Source organism: Elgaria multicarinata, chromosome 4 (genome assembly GCF_023053635.1).
Source record: "Elgaria multicarinata webbii isolate HBS135686 ecotype San Diego chromosome 4, rElgMul1.1.pri, whole genome shotgun sequence".
NCBI lineage: Eukaryota > Metazoa > Chordata > Lepidosauria > Squamata > Anguidae > Elgaria > Elgaria multicarinata.
This window is the reverse complement of record NC_086174.1, coordinates 51,135,903-51,158,233: the sequence shown is the minus strand read 5'-3', so window position 1 is coordinate 51,158,233 and position 22,331 is coordinate 51,135,903. Positions and strand designations below refer to the sequence as shown.

Genomic DNA, 22,331 nt, shown 5'->3' with positions numbered 1-22,331 from the left:
AAAAGTTCGGAAAAAGTTGCCCAGACATACTGGTTGCAGAAAAAGGAATTTAGACAATTACACATCTCCAGCAAGGTAATACTGATTGTTTCCCTATAATTCATTCATAGATTTAATTTTCAAAGGGAGAGAAAGGATAATTCTATATATTGGATAATTCAGTTTTTTGCATGTTAGGGAATGTCCTAAGGATATGAAATGTCTGTAAGGTGAAATTGTGATATAATTCCCATTTATTCTATTCATTACTGATGTGCTCCAAAGTATACAAACACATACACATGCGAACAGTGCCCACAAAGCTTTGATAAATATCACTTGACTCCCTCAAATTTCTTCTACAAGCAAGGCACTAGGAATTCAATGTATATAGTGCTTTAAAATGCATATTCATTTTCTAAGGTATGAGTTTGATTTCCTCCCTCTTTTTCTCTGCACTCTACACTTAATACTTGTTATACAAGAATTGTACAAATATTGGAGTAACTTTGTGCACTAATATTTTTCCCTGTTTTGGAGATTCAGTTGTCTCACTGGATATATTACATAACGTACGTGTGTGTGTGTGTGTGTGTGTGAGAGAGAGAGAGAGAGAGAGAGAGAGAGAGAGGATTGATAGATTTGTGTATAAACCGTAGTAGTCAGTCTGTCTTTTGCTCAAACTTTCCTTCTCTTCCCCCACCCCAATATCCTTTTGTGTTGAATGGGTGCTATGCTCTTAAGACTTTGAAAAGGACTAGCAATATCAAGCCTGTCACAGCAGCTCACCTTCTCCTAGAGAGATTGGATTCTTGATAAGTATCTACGATGTGATTTGTGTCAGGCCAGTAGCAACATGTACTGACTGCTGCAAGCAAAATTTCAGAGAACGAAAAAGTTCTGAAAAGTTGGTTGATACTGCAGCACTTTTGGAGCAATAAAAGAATTACAGGGTTTTTTTTTGGGGGGGGGGTGTCCTATGGGTGTCTTTCTTTCTTTTTCTTTCTTTCTGCAATAATTGGAAAAAAACAAAAAAGTCCCCAAGTGGCAAATCAGAAAATGCCACCATTCATTAGCATGTCAAACTGCAGCAAAAGGAATTCAGTCAAAGTCACAAGATTTTCAAATGGAATTTTACAGCAGCCATAATCAGACAGCTTGCATTTAGCTGTGCCACAGTAAAAATAAAACAAAAATATGTGTTTGAATATAGAACACAGAGTAAAGTTCCTGAAAACCTCATTTAGACAGACCAGAGGGTAATTCAACATTCAGTTCACAGTTAGATTAAAGGAAACACAGATAAGGTTTATTACTCAAATTGCAAAACTGACGGCATCATAATGCGGTGCTATTTTCTGCCTGCAGATTGCAACCAGATTTTGAACAGGCTTGTTTCTCATTTTAATCTGATCTGACAAATTGCTTGGCAGAGGATGATCGTTCGGTAATAAAAAGAAATAGATTTGCTCTTCCTCTTATTAAAAAAACGAGTAAAAGTAAAAATGCAGGAAACATCACTAGCAAGTTGATTAAATGTGACCCCAAAGAAAGGCTGAAGTGAGGGGTTGATGCACATAGTGAAATATGTATATCATGGTGTGTGGAAATTATACAAATTGCAGTGGCTTCAGATATCTGGTTGTGCAGTAAAACATCAGCCCTAATTGAATAACTAGGACTTGGGCCAGTCTAAAGCAGTCCATGGACCATGTTACTGTGTATTCGAATTCAGCCTGAATTAATTCACTGAATATTTCAGTTCATGGTTAGTAATCGTGTAATTTAGAGTAGTTGGATTTTTGTTTTGTTCGTTTTTGTTCTCGCCTTACTTTCCTGTTTCACATGGACAAAGTTATTGCCTTGATGTTGCTACTGGCATTTGGAAAGTTTGCCACCTGTTGCTTAAAGTGGATTGATTTTTTATTTATTTTTTTATTTTTTGTACTATGGGCAAATTCAAAGCCATCTCATCGGGCTTAGAGAAATGCTCCATTTAAAGGCCCATTTCAAAGACTGGGGATAATGGGAGTTGTAGATCAGCATATATTGGGAACACCAGGTTGGGGGAGGCTGGGATAGAAAGATAGTTCTGGTCCTCCTTCAGTTCAGGGTTCAAAATTTTCTTTAGTTAAGAGTAGCAATTTGTATTAGAAGCCATCAAACTGTCGAAATGTCTTTGAACCCCAGAGAACTATAAGCCAAGCAAAAACATCTTCAAAACATCTGGACAAACCTGCCAATATTAGGCACTTTAAAAGCCACTTGTTTTGATCATATTCTTAAAGCAGCATTGCTAAACAGAGCTAGCAGTAGATTATTAGCTTGCTGTTTTCTCTCTGTGAAAGCAGCCCCTATATGGAGTTCTGAAGAGTGGTAGCTAACTAATGTGCAGTTTCAGCCATAGGGAATGACTTTCTGTGCACCTTGGGTATCTGAACATGGCACATAGGTAATACTGTTAAAAAGGCACCTTTAGACAGCCATAGAGTTTATAATGGGCAACGGAGAAAAGTTATGTTAATGGTGTTGCAACCTTTATGGATTGAAATCAGCAAATTGAATTGAGTGGGGAAGAGAACAGAATTGCTGTGGGGATGCAGGCTCCCACAATAGTCCAGCTGATGTTTCCGAGGGTAAGTTAAGGTGCGTAGCACATGAAAGTAATATAGCTGATGTTACAAAGGTATAAATGAACTTTTTTTATTGATAAAAAAGATTGCAATCTTCTCAGTAGATGTAACTTATGAAAGGTGTTTTTGGCATGACCTGGACTCCCAGGCACAGCAATCAATCCAGAAGCTCTAAACCTTAATAGTCAAGAAGCTAGTAAAGGAATCCCTATTCTTCCAAGTCCCAAGTAATTATCCCAGTGACTTTTCAGTAGGCCCACAAGGCAGCCCACAGTCTAATAAGAAAAAGACCTAGGAATTGCTCCAGTTGATCTCTTGGTGGAAATTACTATCTAACCATAAGAGTTATTTTTAAAATGGTATTTACAATCCTGTAAAATAAACTATACTGCACCTTTTGGAACCCTTGTAGGATGTGTTCATACCTTAGTATATGTACATTCCAAGATTTTCACTGATTGTTAGTGCTCTCCTCTGAAGAGCACATTTTGCACAATGCTAAATATATTGGGCACAATCCAACATATGCTAGTCCCACACAAATTCCACTGGGGGAAAAATGCAGCATTTGTGGGAGCAATAGCTGGGAAATTGTATTCATGTATTGTTCCTGGCAAAGCTAATCCTATGCATTCCATTGGTCTGGGTGATTTGGCATCTAAGTTGTCTAATGAGCTATTGATGTTAGATGTGTATTTTATTTTTTGAAAACTGCAATTCATCATGTGATGTTTCTGCTGGAATCAAAGTATCTAGCAGGCTGCAGTCCCTTATATTTTACTACCCCCATAGTTGGAATATTCAGTCTGTCTTCTGGGACCACAAGTTCTCAGGCTGAGAGGTGAAGTCCTTTAGGCGGTGGAAACTACTGCTGAGCTGTGGTTGTTTTGGTTTGGCCAGCTGCCAGCCAAGTTATACCTGCTTGCAAATATGGTGAGAGCTGTGTGTAGATATCAGGGATGCTACCAGGGGAGAAGGATTAAAGCCGGTGCTCTGTTTGAGGACTATTTTGTAAGCATCAGTTCCTCACACTCCCAAAGGACCCCTTTCCAAACCTGAAGGCAGACAAACCTTTTATTAGTTGCAGTTTCCCCAAAGACATATGTTCAGTGATGTTTCGTAAACATATGACATACAAAAATGCAGGTTCCAAGCGAGACCCTTTATTTCCTGGCTCAGCCAATTACCCTGCGTAAATATCTTGTGCTCTGTATTCGAGAACATTAGCTCTTCCACACGGAAAGAAGCAACGCCTTTTCCTAGAGCACCTGTGTGCTCATTTGTGATGCACAGAAATTAACAAAATAATTCTCACTTAACTGAGTGCAATAATAACATCGGCCAGCTGGAAGTAATGCCAAATGCAGGGAAGGGAATGTTATTCCTGGAGGCTAGAAAGCTGTCAAAAAGTCTGAAGGCGGGTTTGGGGGTGGGGGATGTAACATAGACCAAACTATGCCCGTCAGTTTAAATATGAGCATTAGAAATGAATATGCCCTAATTTATATGTCAAGTGTCCCCAGTTAACCAATCTATAGACTATTCAGTAGCTGAGCCATACTCTCACTTACATTTTGCTAAATAACTGAGTTAATCTTCTGTGAATTTGTGTCGTTGTTTTTGTTTTTTGTCACCTCCTAATTGGCTCAGATATTCTGGGTCACATCCTTTGACATGACAAATCTATGCACAGTAAACTATTATTTGACTGAGATGACCTTACCCTGTGGAGTTTGGGGGATTTAATAGGAGTATTGTGATAGAGGACTGACTATGAAGATCAACTTCAGAGGCTCTTCTCCAGGTGTCCACCACCCACAATGGTGGCTACCAAAGACATTCTCTGTAGTGACCCCACTGTCTGTGGAATGTTGTTCCCAGTGAGAGCTGCCTGGCGTCTTCATTATATAAATTTAGAATCCTGTCGATTGCATCTTTGGAGCCCATAAACTTGGAGGCATCCAGTCATCCAATGCAGGGTGGATGGAGCCACAGAGATGATCTTCGCCTCCCTGTCGTGCAGATTTTGCTAGATGGGCTTTTCAACCCAGCTAGAAAAGGAGCTTCTGAGGGGAAAGAAAGGAGGCTGGAGGAAGCTCAGGATAACTCTATCCTGGCCTCTCTGGTATTCCCTTCTCCCTGGCCACTGGAACACCTCCCTTCCCCCCTTCCAAGGTCAGGTTTCTGGGGGGCAGCCGGCATGGTTCTTTCCATGCCAGTTGTAAGGGGTCAGGGGAGGTGGGTAGATCTCCGACTGCGCCCTCTGAGGTCAGAGTGCAGTCTCCAAACATGGAAGGGGGAATCTAAACACTCCTCTGGTCTCTGGGATGCGCATCCAGGAACCATCACATTGCTCTTTTAGGCCTTACCTAGACCTAAGGATTATCCCAATCAATTGGAGGGGTCGTCCCTGCCTGCTCCCGGGATCCCCTGTGTGTCATTTGGATACTCAGGGATGATCCCAGGACAATCCCAGGATATAGGCCTGGTCTAGCCATGGCCTTAGACATCAAGCTAAGACCTTTCCCTTCCACACAGCATATAATCTTTAATTTGTTGTCTTTATTATCAGTTTTACTACTGGTTCTTTAATATTTGTAATGTTTTAATTAATATTGTTATATTTTCATCAGGTGTATTATTGTTTTGATTATCCTATTGTTCCCTTATCTATCTAGCTTATCTTAGCTAGCTAGCTAGAATTCTTATACTCCATCCTTTCTCCAAAGGGAGCACAGAGACTCTTACAATATTAATAAAGTACTAAGACGGTACGGCTTAAATTAAATCATACCATTGCACACTAAAGCAATTAAAATACAACAATAGTAATCTGAACTAAACACACCAAAACCAACAAGTCAGGAGCCAAAGATCTTTAATTTACATTTTAAAATAGTCACAGTTGGGTGGTATGAAAATTTAATAAATAAATAAATCCCTTGAAAATCCACAACAACCATGATTTGCACCCTATGTCAGGCTGGAAATCCAACTCCAGGCTAGTAAGGTCATGGCATTCTCAAATGCCATCAAAAATGTTATAGTAAATATTAACTAACCAAACTTTTTTTAAAAAACAACAACACACCACTATTATTAAACAACTTAAACTTTGCATGAACCTTTGGTGGTCTAATGGGTCTGAATGTTCCAAGGAGCCAAAGAAAGGACCTGTAAGATTCCATTCCTGCCAGGTGCCATTCAAGTAATTTTACGCATATTACTTCACACTAGTAACAGAGATAAGGGACAAGTTGTCATTTAGCATCCTCCTACCATATTGCTGCATATGCTCCCACTTCCCCTGTTTTCCAAATGCAGCCCTAATTCTGAGGTACCTGTCCCTGGTAAATTACTGGCCATGTTGTTGTTTTTTTGACTTTCAGGGATACCTTACTAAAGATCTTATTCATGTGAATTCCTAGAATTGACGGGAATCAAATCTGAGACTTCACACATGCCAAGCATGTGCTCTACCACTGCAGCAGGTGGAGCATATTTTTCACTATTGATAACATATTGCAGGCAAGCTTCCCTAACCTGAGTTCTTCCAGATGCTTTGGCCCAGCCAGTATGGCCAGTGGATAAGGAGATGGGAGTTGTAGGCCAACACATCCATTGGAGAATTATGTGTTAGAGCAATTGTGTGTGTCCCCACCCCCAACACACACAGATACCTTTAACTGAAAGAAAAGCATTCACTTTGCTTTTAAATTAGTGCAAGATATGTTATGGTGGAGTCAATGTGGGGTAGGAGTCAGGGGCTTGGACTGCAATTCTTGGTATGAGTTTACATGAATGTCTCCCATTTCTCACTTAAGCACACTGGCTGCAGAGTAGGAAGATTGATGGAGTGAGATGTCCCTAGGGGTAAGTTGAAGCACTACTTCCAGTAATGGGTTGAAACATGAAGAAGCTTCTGCAGTGTGACATGATGCCCTACTTCAGATGTTACTAGCATGAGAGTAGTAACAACTGGCAGAAGAATGGCCAGGACAGATGCAGCCGAGCAGCCATGCCCAACCTGGTGCCAAGTGTTTTGAACTGCAACTCCTAGTTCTTGACCATTGGCCATGCCAGCTGGGGCTGATGGGAGTCAAAATCCAAAACATCTGGAGGACACCAGGTTGGGGGAGGCTGCCGTACTGTAAAGCCTAAGAAGGAGGAAGCAGCCATTGCCAGTCATTTCATAGACTCTGCTTCCAGACTGCAGGCTCCTTTTGCTGCAAAACAAAAGGCAGCATGCAGCTATTCCGTCTCTCCTTAATGGATTTTTTTCATGGCAAGAAAAAAGTTGGAAGAAGCGGTAGGAAAACACAAGAGGGCTACACCTTGAAGATGATGATATCAGGACAAGGCATGCACAAGAATTTCATTCACGTTACCAACTCATGCCAATATGCCTTGTTTGCAACCCTGAATGCAAATTCTCAAGAAAGATTCACAATTTTTTTTAGCTTGTGTTCACATTCAACAATACTCACCTGTGCAAATCTGAACTTCCAAAAGTGGGCATTCCTCCCCTCCAATTTGCATTTTCACACTTTAAGCGATGGGGGAAAGTGTGTATTTTGGGTACACACTTTTAAAAAATGCACAGTTTTCCTGACTGAAAAAAAAAGAAGGTTCAAGAAGGAATCTGGGGGACCTCAGCAACGTTGAACATTGCATGTTTGCCCATCCCTTGTCTGAATCACTAATAAAATTCTGTGAGTGAGGCAGTGAAATGACATCATTAAAGCCTCATTTGAAGTACTCTCCATCCATTGTCCAACTGCTCTTACCTTCAATAGTTTTCTCCTAATGTTCAACTGAAATGTACCCTCCTTTAACTTTGATCCAGTCCTGCCTTCATTCTGTGTATTTTACGTGGGCTCAGTGTTTTCTTCTTCAGGTTAAAATATCTAGTTCTTTCAACCTTTCCTCAGGGAACTTGCTTCACAGAGAAGTGGCACTGGAGAGATGAAAACAAAGGGCCTCTCCTTCGCTTTTATTTCCTGTCAGCACATATACACCTGCACCCTCCCAGAGTCCCTCAACATTTGAAAATAGCTGCTGATCCAGAGCCAGTTCTGAAAAAGCAGCGTCTCCTCAGCCCCTTCTACAGTTACCAGCTGCTGCTTGGGGCCCCACAAAGCCTGAGGCAGGTCCTAGATGGGAGCCTCCCAGGGTTCGTGCTCATCCATCTAACTGTCAGCCTAAGGAACAAGTACGAGCAACAGCCATCCTAGTTAACAGGAAGATTATGCTGTATTGACAAATCTAAATTCAGCTCAAAACATGTGAACCCATAACCCACAGCTAACGTTTTCACCCTTGACATAGAGACAACGGTGATGTTGATTAGCTGTACTGTATATAGGTGTCCCGGAGTTGCATGGAATTCTGCTCTTAAGCTCTCCTCTACAGAAGGATGACAAGCTCTGTGCGGACATGTAAGAAAAATTTGTAAAACCAACCCTGAGGTGTTTTTCAGGGAACCAGAGTCTTACACATACATTCTTTGCTCCTGGACCAAATATGTACCTTCAGGGGAAAGTTGGCATTGTTCAGCAGTTGTGAGAAATGCAATGCCATATTTACATTGTACTCTGCTTTATTTCGTGACCACAGAAAGATCTCATGTCATTTTGGGTTGGAAGGTTAAAATTTATTAGCTTTAAGCTGGTGGAAACATGGATGTGGAAATCCATGCATTCAAGTCTGTGGAGTCATTGGGCAAATCTGTACTGAAGACTTTGATTACTTTCATAGACCTCCCTTCTCCCAGGAAGGGGATGGGTTGAAAGCTCAAGCTATGTATTCTCAGGCCTGTTAACTTGACTAATCTTCACTTCCCAGGGTGTTTAGAAGAAGCGATCACAGACAAAGCAACATAAAAGTGATAGCAGTCTGTTATGTACATATAGCCACTTCTCTCATATAGCCCTTCTCCACATATAGTACTTCTCTCTCAGCCTCACTAGTCCATTTGCAAAATGAGAAGCATAGCAACCAATCACAAAAGCATATTAAACTATTTGCAGTCTTAAACGGTACTATATACCAATGAAAAGTAGCATTAAAAATAGTTTTCAGGATCAAAGGAGGATTGTGCAAAAAAACCCTAAAAAGTTATAAAGCCCATGGGATTTTGCATTCTAAATGCACGACAGCCCACTTGAGATGGCTTTATTTTTGCATTTAACTCCTTCAAATTCATACTTTTTTCCTGACTACTAAGGCAAGAATGACTGGAAGCATGCGGGTTCTGATGATGTGTATATGAGTGGAGGTGTGTGAGTGATGACTGAACAAAAGCATAAACATCCCACAGGTGTCAGCCAGTTGGGAGGGAAGCTGAATGCCTGAAGGGACTGGAGGAGGATTTAATCGTCCCAAGGTGATTTTGCATTTCCGACATTTAGAATTTGGCTATGCGGGTTGCACTCTGGAGTGACACCGTCAGTGTCAGGTGTTTAGATGAAATCCAAGAGCCCACCCTTCCCCAAACCAGTGCTCTCTATCTGTGTTGGATGGCAATTCCCATCAAGGGCCGTGCGGGCTGGGAATGATGGGAATTGCAGTCCAACACATCTGGTGGGCACCAAGTTGGGGAAGGCTGCCGTAACCATATCCATAGTGCACTATGATTAAGCATGGAGGGCTGATGCTATTTAGCTTCCTGAACAGTATGTTAAGGCACTGGACAGACCATGCAAGCAATACTACCCAAAGGATTTAGAGCTTTTCTACAGGAGGCATTTATTATATGCTCATCATTCTGTTTACAGGTTCTTTAGATGACATCATGACCCTCCAGGTTCACTTCTGTTTCTAAACATCACTTTCAATAATGGAAAATGGGCTCTTATCTTTGAAAGAAAATGCTATTTCCACTTGTGAATTTGCACCATTCCACTATACCACAGTGCCACCTAAAGGTTATGTAGTGAGAAAGCGGGAAAGGAAATGCTCTTCATGCAGTGCCTAGATCTCAGTTCTGCAACAAAACTGGAACTACATGCAGCCGATTAACAGCCTCTTGAAGAAAAGCCCTTAGTCTAAGAATGAAACCACTTCTTGCATCATCTATGCTTTTTTAAAAAAAAGTCTGCTTAAACTGGCCTTTTCATTTTGAAGACAAAGCAAATGCAGAGCCCCAATCTAGACAGGGTTCCCAATTTTGGTCAGAGCCCTGCACTAGTTTCCTGGCCCAAATCCTGCCCCAGCTGCTATTCCCCCCCTACACACACACACACACACACACACAGATGCTGTTTTCTGAAAACAGCATATTTCAGTGCTCAGTAGCCATCACACAGAAGCACATTCCAAATTGGGGAAATTCACACAATTTCAAATCAGGGCCTCAGAGTTGCTGCTGCTTCAAAATAAAAGTGACCCACATAAGCACAGTTTTTAAACATAATGGATGATTTGGCTCTAATACACAAGGCATTTATTGAGTGCTTGTGGTTCTCTATGGTTGTTTACTGGCTCTTTAGATGACGTCATGATCCCCCTGTTTCGATTCTGTTTTTTTCAAGGCACTTCCCTGGTTTTTCATTTTTCTTTTAGAACAGAGCTATAATTTTAGCATGGGAAAATGGCGGGGGGCTTTCTTCTTGTTAATTATGACAATCCACTGTAGCACAGCTCCAACTATAGTTTATGTAGTGGAAAAACAGGAAAGGAAAATCTCTTTGTGTAGAGCTTGGATCTCAGTGCTGCAACAAAACCTAAAGTAGATGCAGCGATCAACATCTTTGTGTAGAAAAGCCCTCAGTAAGATGTGCAAAAAATTGATAAAGAACTAGTGAGGATAGAGTATTGTGAACTATGTTAAATTTGTAACATGCATCACTGGGGGAGCAAAGCATTGCAGGAACTACTACCACATGACTCCTCTAGTGACTGATGGAGTTAAAGGTAGGCAAGCTGAAGATAGATACATATTTTTCCTGCCAGATTTGAAAGTGCTATAATACTTGCCACTCAAGACATTGTAACATGCTGCCACCAAGGCTGAAAAAAACCAAACATGACTTAACCTTGTGCAGCTACTTTGCACACTAGTCAAGAAGCTGAAATCTATGACATACAAAGTGCAAAGCATAAGAACATCAGAAGAGCCATGCAGGATCACACCAAGGGTCCATGTAGTCCAGCACTCTATTCACACAGTGGCAAGCCAGCTGTCAACCAAGAACCCATAAGAAGGACACGGGTGCAACAGCACCCTCCCACTCATGTTCTCCAGCAGCTGGTATACATAAGCTTACTGCCTTGCGCTTACTAGAAAATTTTGAAACCTGGGTCATGAAGTTCATAAACCAAGCTGAACATGCCTCCAAATATTGGGCTGCATGCTTGAATATGGACCTGGAGTAGGAAGATGGAGCCCTTCAAGTGGTGGCCAGAAAGAGCAGGCCTATTTAGTAGTATTATAAAATTGCAGTATATTTATATGTTCCATTTGTTTCCTTGTCTTCTAAAGAGCTCCTAGTGGTGTATATAAAGCTATCAGGTGGTCTCATATTCAGGCACTGGTTAAGACCAGCTCTGCTTTCGTTTGCAAATAGAACTACCTTTCTCTGCATTGGAAGCCCAAGTGTAGGACTAAACTCTGCAGAGTAAAGTGATCAGGGTGTTTATAGCCATGCAGGTCCCAAAGAATGTGACCTCTACAGTAGGCAAATTATACCTTTTTTAATGAACCAACTAATCATTCAGCAGCTGCACATTTTCAAAGCTTGCAACTAAAAGTTCAATTGAAAACTCTCACACCTTGCTCGAATGGTGCCGAATTTTCTTTTGCCATTCCAATTTTACAAGCTATGAAATTTGACACACTAAGCCACCTTCCCTGGGCAAGCTGTAACTGAATCAACAATCCCAGCCATTTCTTGGCTCTCGGAGCCTGCAAAACGCATGCCAAATCAACCAAGGAGTCTCCAAGGTGCCAGAGGAGATTTTGTCTGATTGCGTAAGCTGCAGCACTGAGAACGGGGCTCATAAGATCATGAACAGGGCCCAGAGCCAGTGCAAGTGGTTGACTTATGCACTTGTGCTAACAAAGGGACCCAACCCAATAGCACAGAACTATGAATGGTACCTGTACTCTCTCCCTACTTGTCGCAGATGCAATGGACCACCATGTTCTATCCAATTAGTTGTTTGTCTTCCCTGAAAAGACTAACCGCAACTCAGCCTTGCGGATCAGGATATCTCTGGCCACTCTACCGGACTGCTAGTAAAAAGTTAGTGCAATTTTTAAACTGCAGAATCCTAAAGGTAATGCATAGGATTGAGGTGTTAGAGCTGCCAGAAGAACTAAAGTCACATCTCAACTTGCAAGAACATTTTGCATCAACTTAAAAAGGGAATCTCTTAGGCTCCAATTGTATACACATACTCACTTACTTAAACCACATTTTTAATATACCACCCAATAGTCAAAGTTCACTGAATAGTTCACTAACAGTGCAGTCCTATGCATGTCTACTCAAATGTAAGATATCTATTGAGTTCAATGGGGCTTATTCACAGGTAAGTGAGTATATTAGGACACAATCCTATGCATGTTTAGACAGAAAAAATAAGTCCTACAACTCCCAGCATTCTCCAGCCAGCCATGGAATGCTGCGAGTTGTAGGATTTTTTTCTGTCTAATCATGCATAGGATTGTGCCTTAAAGGATTAAATTATTTTAATACTTGTAGTGTATCAACTCTGAGATAAAGGGAAAGTTGGGTTAAAATAAAGAAAAAAAGAATAAGCATGTAATTCTATGCACATTTAGACAGAAAAAAGCCCTACAACTCCAAGCATCCCCAGGTAGTCCTGCTTAGTGACATATGACTTTCCACACATGATAATAAGCAGACCTTTTAATGTTGAATATATCACTTGAGAGCAGGTTATTAACATAGTACAGAAAGTGGCTGAGAACCATTTTACCTAATGTCGGGGGGGGGTATTTGAATTGTTTTATTTATTGTTTATTACAGTGATCATTATTGTAGTGATTGTTATCCCACTGTATCAGTTTATCAGTTTTTGTGAACCGCCCAGAGAGCTCCGGCTATTGGGCGGTATAGAAATGTAATAAATAAATAAATAAAATAAATAAATAAATAAATAAAAGGATTTTCAGAGTGGTTAGGGCTTTTATTACACAGAATTTTACAGGGCATCCAGATTTTGTTGTCATCAACTGGTAACCCTCCCATGTTTTCTCATCACTTCTTCCATCTTTTATCTTATCACAGAAAATTGATAAAGGAAAAAAAGACGAAATAGCTGCACAATGCTTTCTGATTGATAGCACTAGGGTCCTTCTATCTGGAAGCATCCCAAGTCTAAGGATGAGGGAAAACTCACCATTGTAACAATGGGAAATAGACACACATTTTTCTGTTTTGAGCAGAACTCTAAAACTGATTGGTTTCAAAGGTTTTTGGAATGGCACAGCTTCAGTGAGGAAAATCTGTCCGCAGAGGCTATGAATTGGCTGGAAGCTTCCCAAATCCCTGGAACAGCTGTGCAACATTCCTCAAAATATTTCCTTTTTTAAAATTAATACTTTTATTAATTTTCCACATAAACAGAACACATAAGGAAAGGTAAAACAGCAATACAAACAACATCACAACATAAACAACTACTAAAATGGTCACAAATACATAAGGCTATATTCCATTTAAAGCGGTCATGTCAGACGGCAAGTATCATATTTCTAGTTTATCAGATCTGGATTTCATAAGAGCAAGCAAGTATATTTATCAAATGCAAGAGTACCAGTTATATATAAAATCCACATACAAATAAATCATCCTTTTGCAGTTCTTTTATATATTCAATAAAAGGTTTCCAGTCCATTACATATGAAGCTATTGTTCTTTCTTTTACTAACGCCGTTAATTTCGCCATCTCCGCCAATTGCAACACCTTGAGGAGCCATTCTTCCGTAGATGGTACTTGTGTTTTTTTCCAATATTGCGCATATAACCCTTCATGTAATGACCCTTCATGGCTCATTACATCAAATAAGGAGGGGATCGCCGGCTGGGGCCAGGAGGTTGTAAATGCCTCCTTGAGAGAGGGAGTGGTGCCGGCCTCTTTAAAAGAGGCAGTAATTAGACCACTCCTGAAGAAGCCTAATATGGACCCGGAGGACGTTAACAACTACAGGCCGGTGGCTAATATCCCTTTCCTGGGCAAGGTGCTTGAGCGGGTGGTTGCAGGACAACTCCAGGCACTCTTGAATGAAACGGATAATCTAGATCCATTTCAATCGGGTTTCAGGCCTGGTTTTGGAATGGAAACTGCCTGGGTCGCCCTGTGGGATGACCTCTGCCGGGAGAGAGACAGGGGGAGTGCGACCCTGTTGGTTCTCCTGGACCTCTCAGTGGCCTTCGATACCATCGACCATGGTATCCTTCTGGATAGGTTGTCTGATCTGGGAGTTGGAGGTACTGCATTGCAGTGGTTCCGCTCCTACTTGGATGGCCGATTCCAGAAGGTGGTGCTGGGGGATTATTGCTCTGTGCCGTGGCTCCTGAGCCATTGGGTTCCACAGGGCTCTATCTTATCCCCTATGCTGTTTAACATATACATGAAGCCGCTGGGGGAGGTTATCCGGAGATGTGGACTGAGGTGTCATCAATATGCGGATGATACCCAGCTCTACCTTTCCTTTTCATCAAACCCAGGTGAGGCAGTGACTGTTCTGAACCAGTGCCTGGGTACGGTAATGGACTGGATGAGGCTAACAAACTGAGAGTCAATCCAGACAAGACGGAGGTACTGTTAGCGGGTGGTTCATCTGTCCGGCGAGGTGATGTTTGCCCTGTCCTGGATGGGGTTGCACTCTCCCTAAAGGATCAGGTCCGTAGTTTGGGGGTGCTCTTGGATCCAGAACTGTCACTTGAGGCACAGGTGAACTCAAGTGACAGCAAAGAGCAGCTTTTATCAGCTTAGGTTGATATATCAACTGCGCCCTTATCTGTACAGAAATAGCCTACCTACAGTTATCCATGCTCTGATAACCTCTCGTTTGTATTACTGCAATGCGTTATACGTGGGGCTGCCTTTGAAAACGGTCCGGAAGTACGTGGGGCTGCCTTTGAAAACGGTCCGGAAGCTTCAGCTGGTACAAAACAGGGCAGTCCGTTTACTAACAGGGACTGGCTGGCGAGATCACATTACGCCAGTCCTTTTCCAGCTTCTTTGGCTGCCAGTCCAGGTCCGGGCCCGATTCAAAGTGCTGGTATTGACATTTAAAGCCCTAAACGGTTTGGGGCCAGGTTATTTGAAGGAACGCCTCCTCCCATATGTACCTGCCCGGACCTTAAGATCATCTACAGGGGCCCTTCTCCGTGAGCCCCTGCCAAAGGAAGTGAGGCAGGTGGCTACTAGGAGGAGGGCTTTCTCCACTGTGGCACCCCGGTTGTGGAACGAGGTCCCCACAGAGGTCCACCTGGCGCCTACACTGTACTCCTTTCGTCGCCAGCTGAAGACCTTTTTATTCTCTCAGTATTTTAACACTTAATTTTAACTTAAATTTAAATTTTACTGTTCTAACTCTGTATTTTAATCTTATATAAATTTTGCTGCATGGTTTTATCCTGGTTGTGCCTTTTATACTGTATTTTGTAATTGTGCTTTTAACATGTTGGTTGTTTTATTATGGTTTTAATTTTTGTGAACCACCCAGAGAGCTTTGGCTATTGGGCGGTATAAAAATGTAATAAATAAACAAATAAATAAATATAACAATCTTGCCACCGTTGTCATATATTGGAATAACAATCTTTTCTCTTTTAATTGATCATCCATCAGTCCAAGCAAAAACATTTCTGGTTTCATTTAAAATATTTCCTTTTTTTATTATGGTAGTGGGGAGTTGTAAGGCAAAGGATGGATGTATAAACAAATAATGTGTTCAAAAGTAATTTCTAAAGGTGGTTCAGCCTATTTGATTCTTGAGGAGAAGAACAAGGCTGGGGACTGAGACAGCAATTGCTCTCCAACAAGGTAGTTAATTATACCACACTTTTTGGAGCACAGGAAAGGTTACAAAACCTGAGAGTGTAATTTAGAGAGAGAAAATGAGTGAGGGGAAATATGGAGAGGAGTACAAAATAATGCTTGGTGTGGAAAAAGTGGATAGGGAAACATTTTCCTCCCCGCTCATAATACTAGATCCCAGGGTCATCCCATGTAGCTGATTGTTGAGACATTCATGACAGATAAAAGGGAGAACTTCTTCACAGAGAACATAGTTAAACTATGGAATTCATTTCCACAAGATGTAGTGATGGCCACCAATTTGGACGGCTTTAAAGCGAGATTGGACAAATTCATGGAGGATAAGGCTATCACAGGCTACTAGTCCTGATGGTTATATACTTCCTCCCGTATCAGCAGCAGTATTGTTATATACACCAGTTGCTGGGCAACATGGGCGGAAGAGTGCTGTTGCATTCATGTCCTGCTTGTGGGTTCCCGTTGGCATTTGGCTGGCCACTGTGAACAGAATCCTGGAATGGTCTGGTCCAGCATGGCTCTTCTTATTCTTTGAGTTTGTTGTTGTCTGCAACAAGATTTCCATAGTTATGATGTAGCAACTCAATATTTATGAGAGGTTGCATAACTTCTGACCCACTGAATCCAATACAGCAGTTTTGCTATGTTTGGAGGCTCACCCAAAAAATTCTCAGGACATCAAAAAAATAAGGGGGGGGGGAAGGACTTATTGAACACCTGAATCAGACCAATTTATATGGGCAGTGATCTATTGACCAGGTTACTGGTTGTACAGGCCTCGTCTTGTAAAAATATAGGCCAATTTACATCCAGTCCACCAATTCCCATTCCAAATATTCTCTCTTTCCCATGTAAAGCAATATTTTACTCAAAGCCCTGTATGCAAGGTGAATAGTGTATAAGTCCCATAAGCCACTTCCTCAAACTATTTTTTAAATGGTCATAATCCTCTACTGCTTGTTATGTTATTACTGTAGCAGCTATAATACCAATCTGTTAAGAGAGGGGTGAAATGTTCACATACCCTTCTTGGAGAAAAAGTGTACAAGCTAACTTCTCCAAAGGATTAGTGACAATAAACTGCTTACACTGCCTAGGATAATCACATAACGCTCATAAAGAATTTCTGTTTGCAAATGTAATCCACAAGCGGAAATCAAATACTGAAAACCAGCACTTCCATTGAAAAACATAAGATTAGCCAAGCCCAAACTGTTTATGAGGACTGTGATTAAACAACCCCTTTCATCCTGCAGCTCCATCAAAGGGTATTATAAAGGACAATCTACCAATAATACTATAATTTAAAAGGATGGCATCTGGTAATGTAGGTGTGGTTGGAAGCAGTTGTTTTCTTTAAAATGACAACACTTGCCCCAATATTATTCTTTGAAAGGAAGGGTTGCCTTTTTGTTTTATGAAATCCCATTTCAAAGAGTGACCTCTGTTCAAAGTGACCACTGTTCTAGGTTTGAGTGGGTGTGTGGGTCATCAAAAGGAGAGAGATTTCAGCCTTTTAGAATGGGGGGAAACTGCCCTTAAGCCAGGAAATCACCAAATGATTGTTGTGAAGATCTACTGAGGTAATCCCAGCCTAGACTCCTGGAAGGAAGGATGGAATAGAAATGTATGTATGTGATGAAAATTTATGTGTGAACCAGCCTGTTTAGTGCTGAAATTTCAGTGCCTGAGAAAGCAATGCAGAAAGCTGGCATTTCATCCACTATAGCCACCATACTATATCAAATGTGTCCAGAGCTCATCATATAGAATCTATATTACAGATATTATTAGAAAGAGCCATTTTTAAATTAAGTGTGAATGTATTGGATTTTTACTTTACAGTAGAGACTATTAAAATTCCTGGACTTCATTTCTCTCATCATGAAGGCAACAACAGCTATTGCTATGGTCTTTGGTAAGTAACTGAGCAGCATAATATTTATTTCTTAGTGTATTGTTTACATATAGCCTGCCCTATCCCATGGATTCAGGTCTGATTACAATATTTTATTGAAAAGACAGATTAGTCAGTGTCTTCCCAGGGATTACAATCTAAAATAAGAATATACAAAGCTTAGAGAAACAGATGTAGGCAAATGGAGATGACAACAATTCAGAGAATTTAAAGACAGTTGCAATCAGTGTGAGATTGCAATCCTATACACACTTGCCAGGAAGTAAGCTCTATTTGAATGCAGTGGTGCTTACCTCTGAGTAGACATGCGTTAGAATTACACTATGAATCCCACAAGCACATGCCCTTTTTCAACTCTATACAGGCCAAGTTCCCCTCTTGCTGGGGAGCTGTGATTGTGGGGGCAGGCAGGCCAGCAGTGAAGGGAGGAATGGGTGGGGAGGAGAGACTGCACAGCCACAATGTCAGCACCTTCCCAGTGAGAACGTCTTTGAGCCAATCCAATAGCAGTTCAAAGTTGGGGGTCAAAAGGGGTGGACCCAGCAGAGTGAGATCTCTCTCCTTTGTTATTATCACTTCAGTTCAACCCGAGATTCCAAAAAGCAGGCCTGACACATGCCTGCAGAATTGCAGTCACTGATTTCCCCATCCACCCACTCCTGGTAGTAAAATGTTTTGCAGTGGCAGAAGTAGTCACCAGTGAATGGGGCTGGGAAGGAATTTCACCCGTATACCAATAGGCCAAGGCAGTGCAGGGTTTGGGTTGTTGTTGTTGTTTTTTGCCTTCCCCTTTGCAAGATTAATTCCATTGCAAATAAGTTAACTTGGACTATTAGTAAATTCTTTGTGAATGCTTTTATAACATTTGTCACAACTGTGGTAGGCATTGGGCTAGATCGATTAGTGAGAGATTCCCATAAGGGATCTCAGGGACGTGTCACCGAGACCAGTTCAGCATGGGAGCTGCGTGCTGGCCCCATCTGGGTTGGTAGAAAGGGGTTCACATTCGTAACCCAGGCCTTGGTGTGCCCCTGGCCCTGCCACCCACTACCAGCGCTCCTGGCATGCAGGCCAGGAAGGTGGAATCAGAAGGCAGGCAGCTGGCCGATGATATCCTATGCTGCCGCCAAGCCTGTTCAAGTGGAAGTCAATAATGTTGTGGCCAATTTATTGTCCCAGCTATGTCTGTGTGTCTAATTTGTTCTCTTTCCGTTGCCGACCGGCCCAATTAAGCGCTGCCACACAAGATGCTGATGTTTCATACAAGATGATGTGTGCGCTTTCCTCATATTTTCAACTTACTCCGTTTCAGCTTTGTTGCTGCCTTGGATACATGCAACTAAAGAAGCCACAAAGAAGAACAAAAAGTCTAAATTATGTGAGTGAACAAATTATGTGAGTGAACGTGACTGATCTAAAATGGGAGTGTTTGACCCTATTGAAAGTTGAATATATGTTAAGATTCTGCCTTATGCCTTTAAAAAAGATATTAGGGAAATAGCCCGTAGAGGCACAACTTAATACACAGTTTCTTAAGATTCTGCACATAATACATACAAAAATAATGGTATGCTTAAAACATCCTAATTCTTATGTCAAGGATCATCACCTGAGTTCCCTCCTCAACATATCCTCCCATTACTGCATGATGTATTTGATCTGTGATAATCTGACCCCCATTGGTTTAAAAGCCAAGATGTAATTAATTAACCCAAAGAACATACCTGAATGAAACTCATCAGCTCCCTTTTAGGGCAGATGTAGGAGGGAGCTGGGGGTGCAAGCAACTGATTTAGAAGGTTCCCTGATTGGTGCTCACAAACACAGTTCCTTTCATGACTCTCTTAATTTGTGAGTGTTGTTGTTAGCTAAACATTTCAGACTTTTAATTCCTTTTATGAAGTCACATCAATACGGCTTATTTTTAATAGGGAAAACTTACATTCCTTACTTTGAATTGGATTCATGGGGTTTAGCCTGTGTTTTCTTCTGCCTGAAACTGTGAGTTGTGCATTTCATAGGAGATTGGTTGACATGCTGAATTGTCAACTTGTTCCTCGTTAAACAAGTACATTATTTTTGTGAACCGCCCAGAGAGCTTTGTCTATTGGGTGGTATAAAAATGTAATAAATTAAATTACATTTGTTTACATGCTCTCTAGAGAAACAAGATGTACCCATTCCCCAACTCTGAGTGACCTCCAATTCTCATTTAACTCATTCACAATGAACCGTAACCCTGTGTGAGATCTAATTATTCAGACATCCTTCACACGTGGGCTACATGTGAAGAATTTTCTGAGAATTTGGTGGGGATAGCAGATCTCTTAACAGCAAGCTGATGGACTGGGGCTATAATATATAGAATTAAATTATCACTCATCCTTGCTGTCATATAAAGAGAGAACACATAAAATGAACATTGGATTTCTAGCCTCTTCTACCTAAAAATTACGTACCTCTTGAGTACTAAAAAAATGGCATAAATGCATATGAATAGGTAGCCAATTTTGTGTTAATTGCATGGCTTCTGTATTCCAAGGGCACTGATATTAAAAGTAACCTTAGACTTTGCGTCCACAGATGTTCCTCAGATTGACTGTGACATCAAAGCTGCGAAGATCATAAATCCAGAATTTATTGCTAAGTGTCCCTCAGGATGTCAAGATGTCAAATATCGAGTCTATGGCACTGATATCTATGCTTCTTTTTCCAGTATATGTGGTGCTGCTATTCACAGGTCAGCAGAGTTGGCCTTTAATCTAAGACAATGTGAAGAACCAAAGGGAAAGATGTTAAAAACTCGCACGGTGTGAGGAAAAAAATCCTACAAATTCAACAGTTCTACCGTCAATCACCTTAATCTTTGAGCTCCCTTTAACTTTGCTGCTCTTGACAGCTAAGCCAAGTTGTAGCACTTTACACATTTCACATTTTTCTGCAGTAACGGCCTTCTAGAGGTAAAGAGAGATGTCATATAAAACAGTTTACATGACAGATCCACATACCATTGGACAGAACACTGGCTCAGAAGTCAGTCTTGCTTCTCCTTCAGGGAGGTGATCTGCACTTTTTCTTTTTTAAAAAAAAACCCACGCATGTTTATCTGTACATATCATTTGTTATCTCACTAATACTTTTTCAATGGGGGAAAATTAAGTTCAGAACTTGGGATTAGGGGAGCTGTCTTGGTAACATCACAGGAATCAACCAATTGATGCCACGTCTCACTAGTCATATTTTGAAAAGTTCCTGAACCATTTTTATTGAAAACATGAGCAGCCTAGATAAGAAGAATAGGTATGTTAGTTCTAAATGCGAGGAGGCCACTTTCAGTTCAGCCTTAGAGCTCTCTGCATGTCATGTCACGTCTTCTCCAGGGGTCCTGTGCTGACATAAAAATACTATTGCTGTCAGGGCTGGCCCTTTCATTAGGCAGGGAGAGGCAGCTGCCTCAGGCAGCAGCTGCTAAAGGGTGGGTAACAATGGCAAGATGTTGGCGGAAAGAGCCTACCTGCATGCACTAAGTTACCCTGCTGCCATCAAGCGTGGTGGTGGATGTTGTCCCCTCTCCAGCGTCAGATTCATCTGCTGGTCAGGCAGCTTCTGTGCACAGAATGGAGAGAAGTGCTATCTTCCCCTTTGCCTCAGACAGCAGAATGTCATGGGCCAGTCCTGACAGCTCTCACGCCCACTCAACGTTGATGATGTAAAAGACATGGGTAAGCATTAGTGGAGATGGAAGAGTAAGCAAGGTAGTCTGACAAATAAGTTCATAACAAAATAGCTCACACAAACCTTTGCTAGTGCATTTGCTCCAATATAGCTGTTAGTCATTGGTGGTGCATCAAGTAAAACAAAAAACAAAGAACCAATACCCATCTGGTCACCTGGTGGTGATTTTTAATCACTACAGGTAAGAGTGGCTATTTCCAAGTCTTAAGTAAGGGGAGGCTAAGGTAGTTCAGAAAAATATTACAGAGTGCAGTCGACTCCTGCCTGGAAGCTTCAGTTTCCAAGCTCAAAAACAGTGTGCAGAATTGTGTAGCATACATTCACTTAGCAGACTTGAGCAGTGGCCCAGGGCCTGCCAGCTTTGAGGATTGGTCACACCTGCTCACATGTCCTCATCCCTTGATTGATTTTCCTTTTGGGGTGGCTATGAACTGCCTCTTCCCCCCTTCATATGTTTTAATGTGATTTTAGACTGTAAGCCTCTAGGCAAGGTATTGATGTTTTAGTTGTATATTCTGTACAGCACCAAGCATATTGTTGGTGTTATATATAATAATAATAATAAGAATAACAACAACAACAACAACAACAACAACAACAACAATAATAATAATAGTTTAGAAATCCCTGCAACGCCCCAGAGTGATTTTGTGTTGGAACACTGTGGGAAATATAAAATGATAGGCAGCTCACAGCTGCTCGCTATAGATCGTAGCTCTGTAACTGCTAACCATCACTACCAGACAACCTACTAGAGAGGGGTTCACTATTTTTAGGGATCCTGCATATGTTGGGTGGCCGCAACACATCACTATGCTGGGGGAGGTGGTCCTCAAGCCTGAAACGGACCCAAGTTAGGGGGAAGGAAACACACTGGGTTCATATTGAAAGACACTTTCTTATGGCAAGAGGCCATTTCTGATAGAGGAATGCTGCCCCTGTGGATCTTGATTATTTGTAGGGAACCCTAATTCACATACTGTCTAAAGGGATCTGACTGGAAAAAATATAATTGGACGAACCAGCCTTTT

At 41.4% G+C, this 22,331-nt stretch overlaps 1 protein-coding gene across 1 annotated transcript in view; it reads left to right on the top strand.

Moving 5' to 3' along the window:
- Positions 1-22,331, top strand: part of VIT (vitrin) — a 52,441-nt gene continuing 30,110 nt past the window's right edge. Inside the window, exons 1-4 of the mRNA XM_063124276.1 lie at positions 1-75; positions 17,493-17,565; positions 18,878-18,943; positions 20,149-20,305. Coding sequence (XP_062980346.1) covers positions 17,532-17,565; positions 18,878-18,943; positions 20,149-20,305 — 257 coding nt within the window. The 5' untranslated portion in view covers positions 1-75; positions 17,493-17,531. The remainder of the gene's footprint in view (positions 76-17,492; positions 17,566-18,877; positions 18,944-20,148; positions 20,306-22,331) is intronic.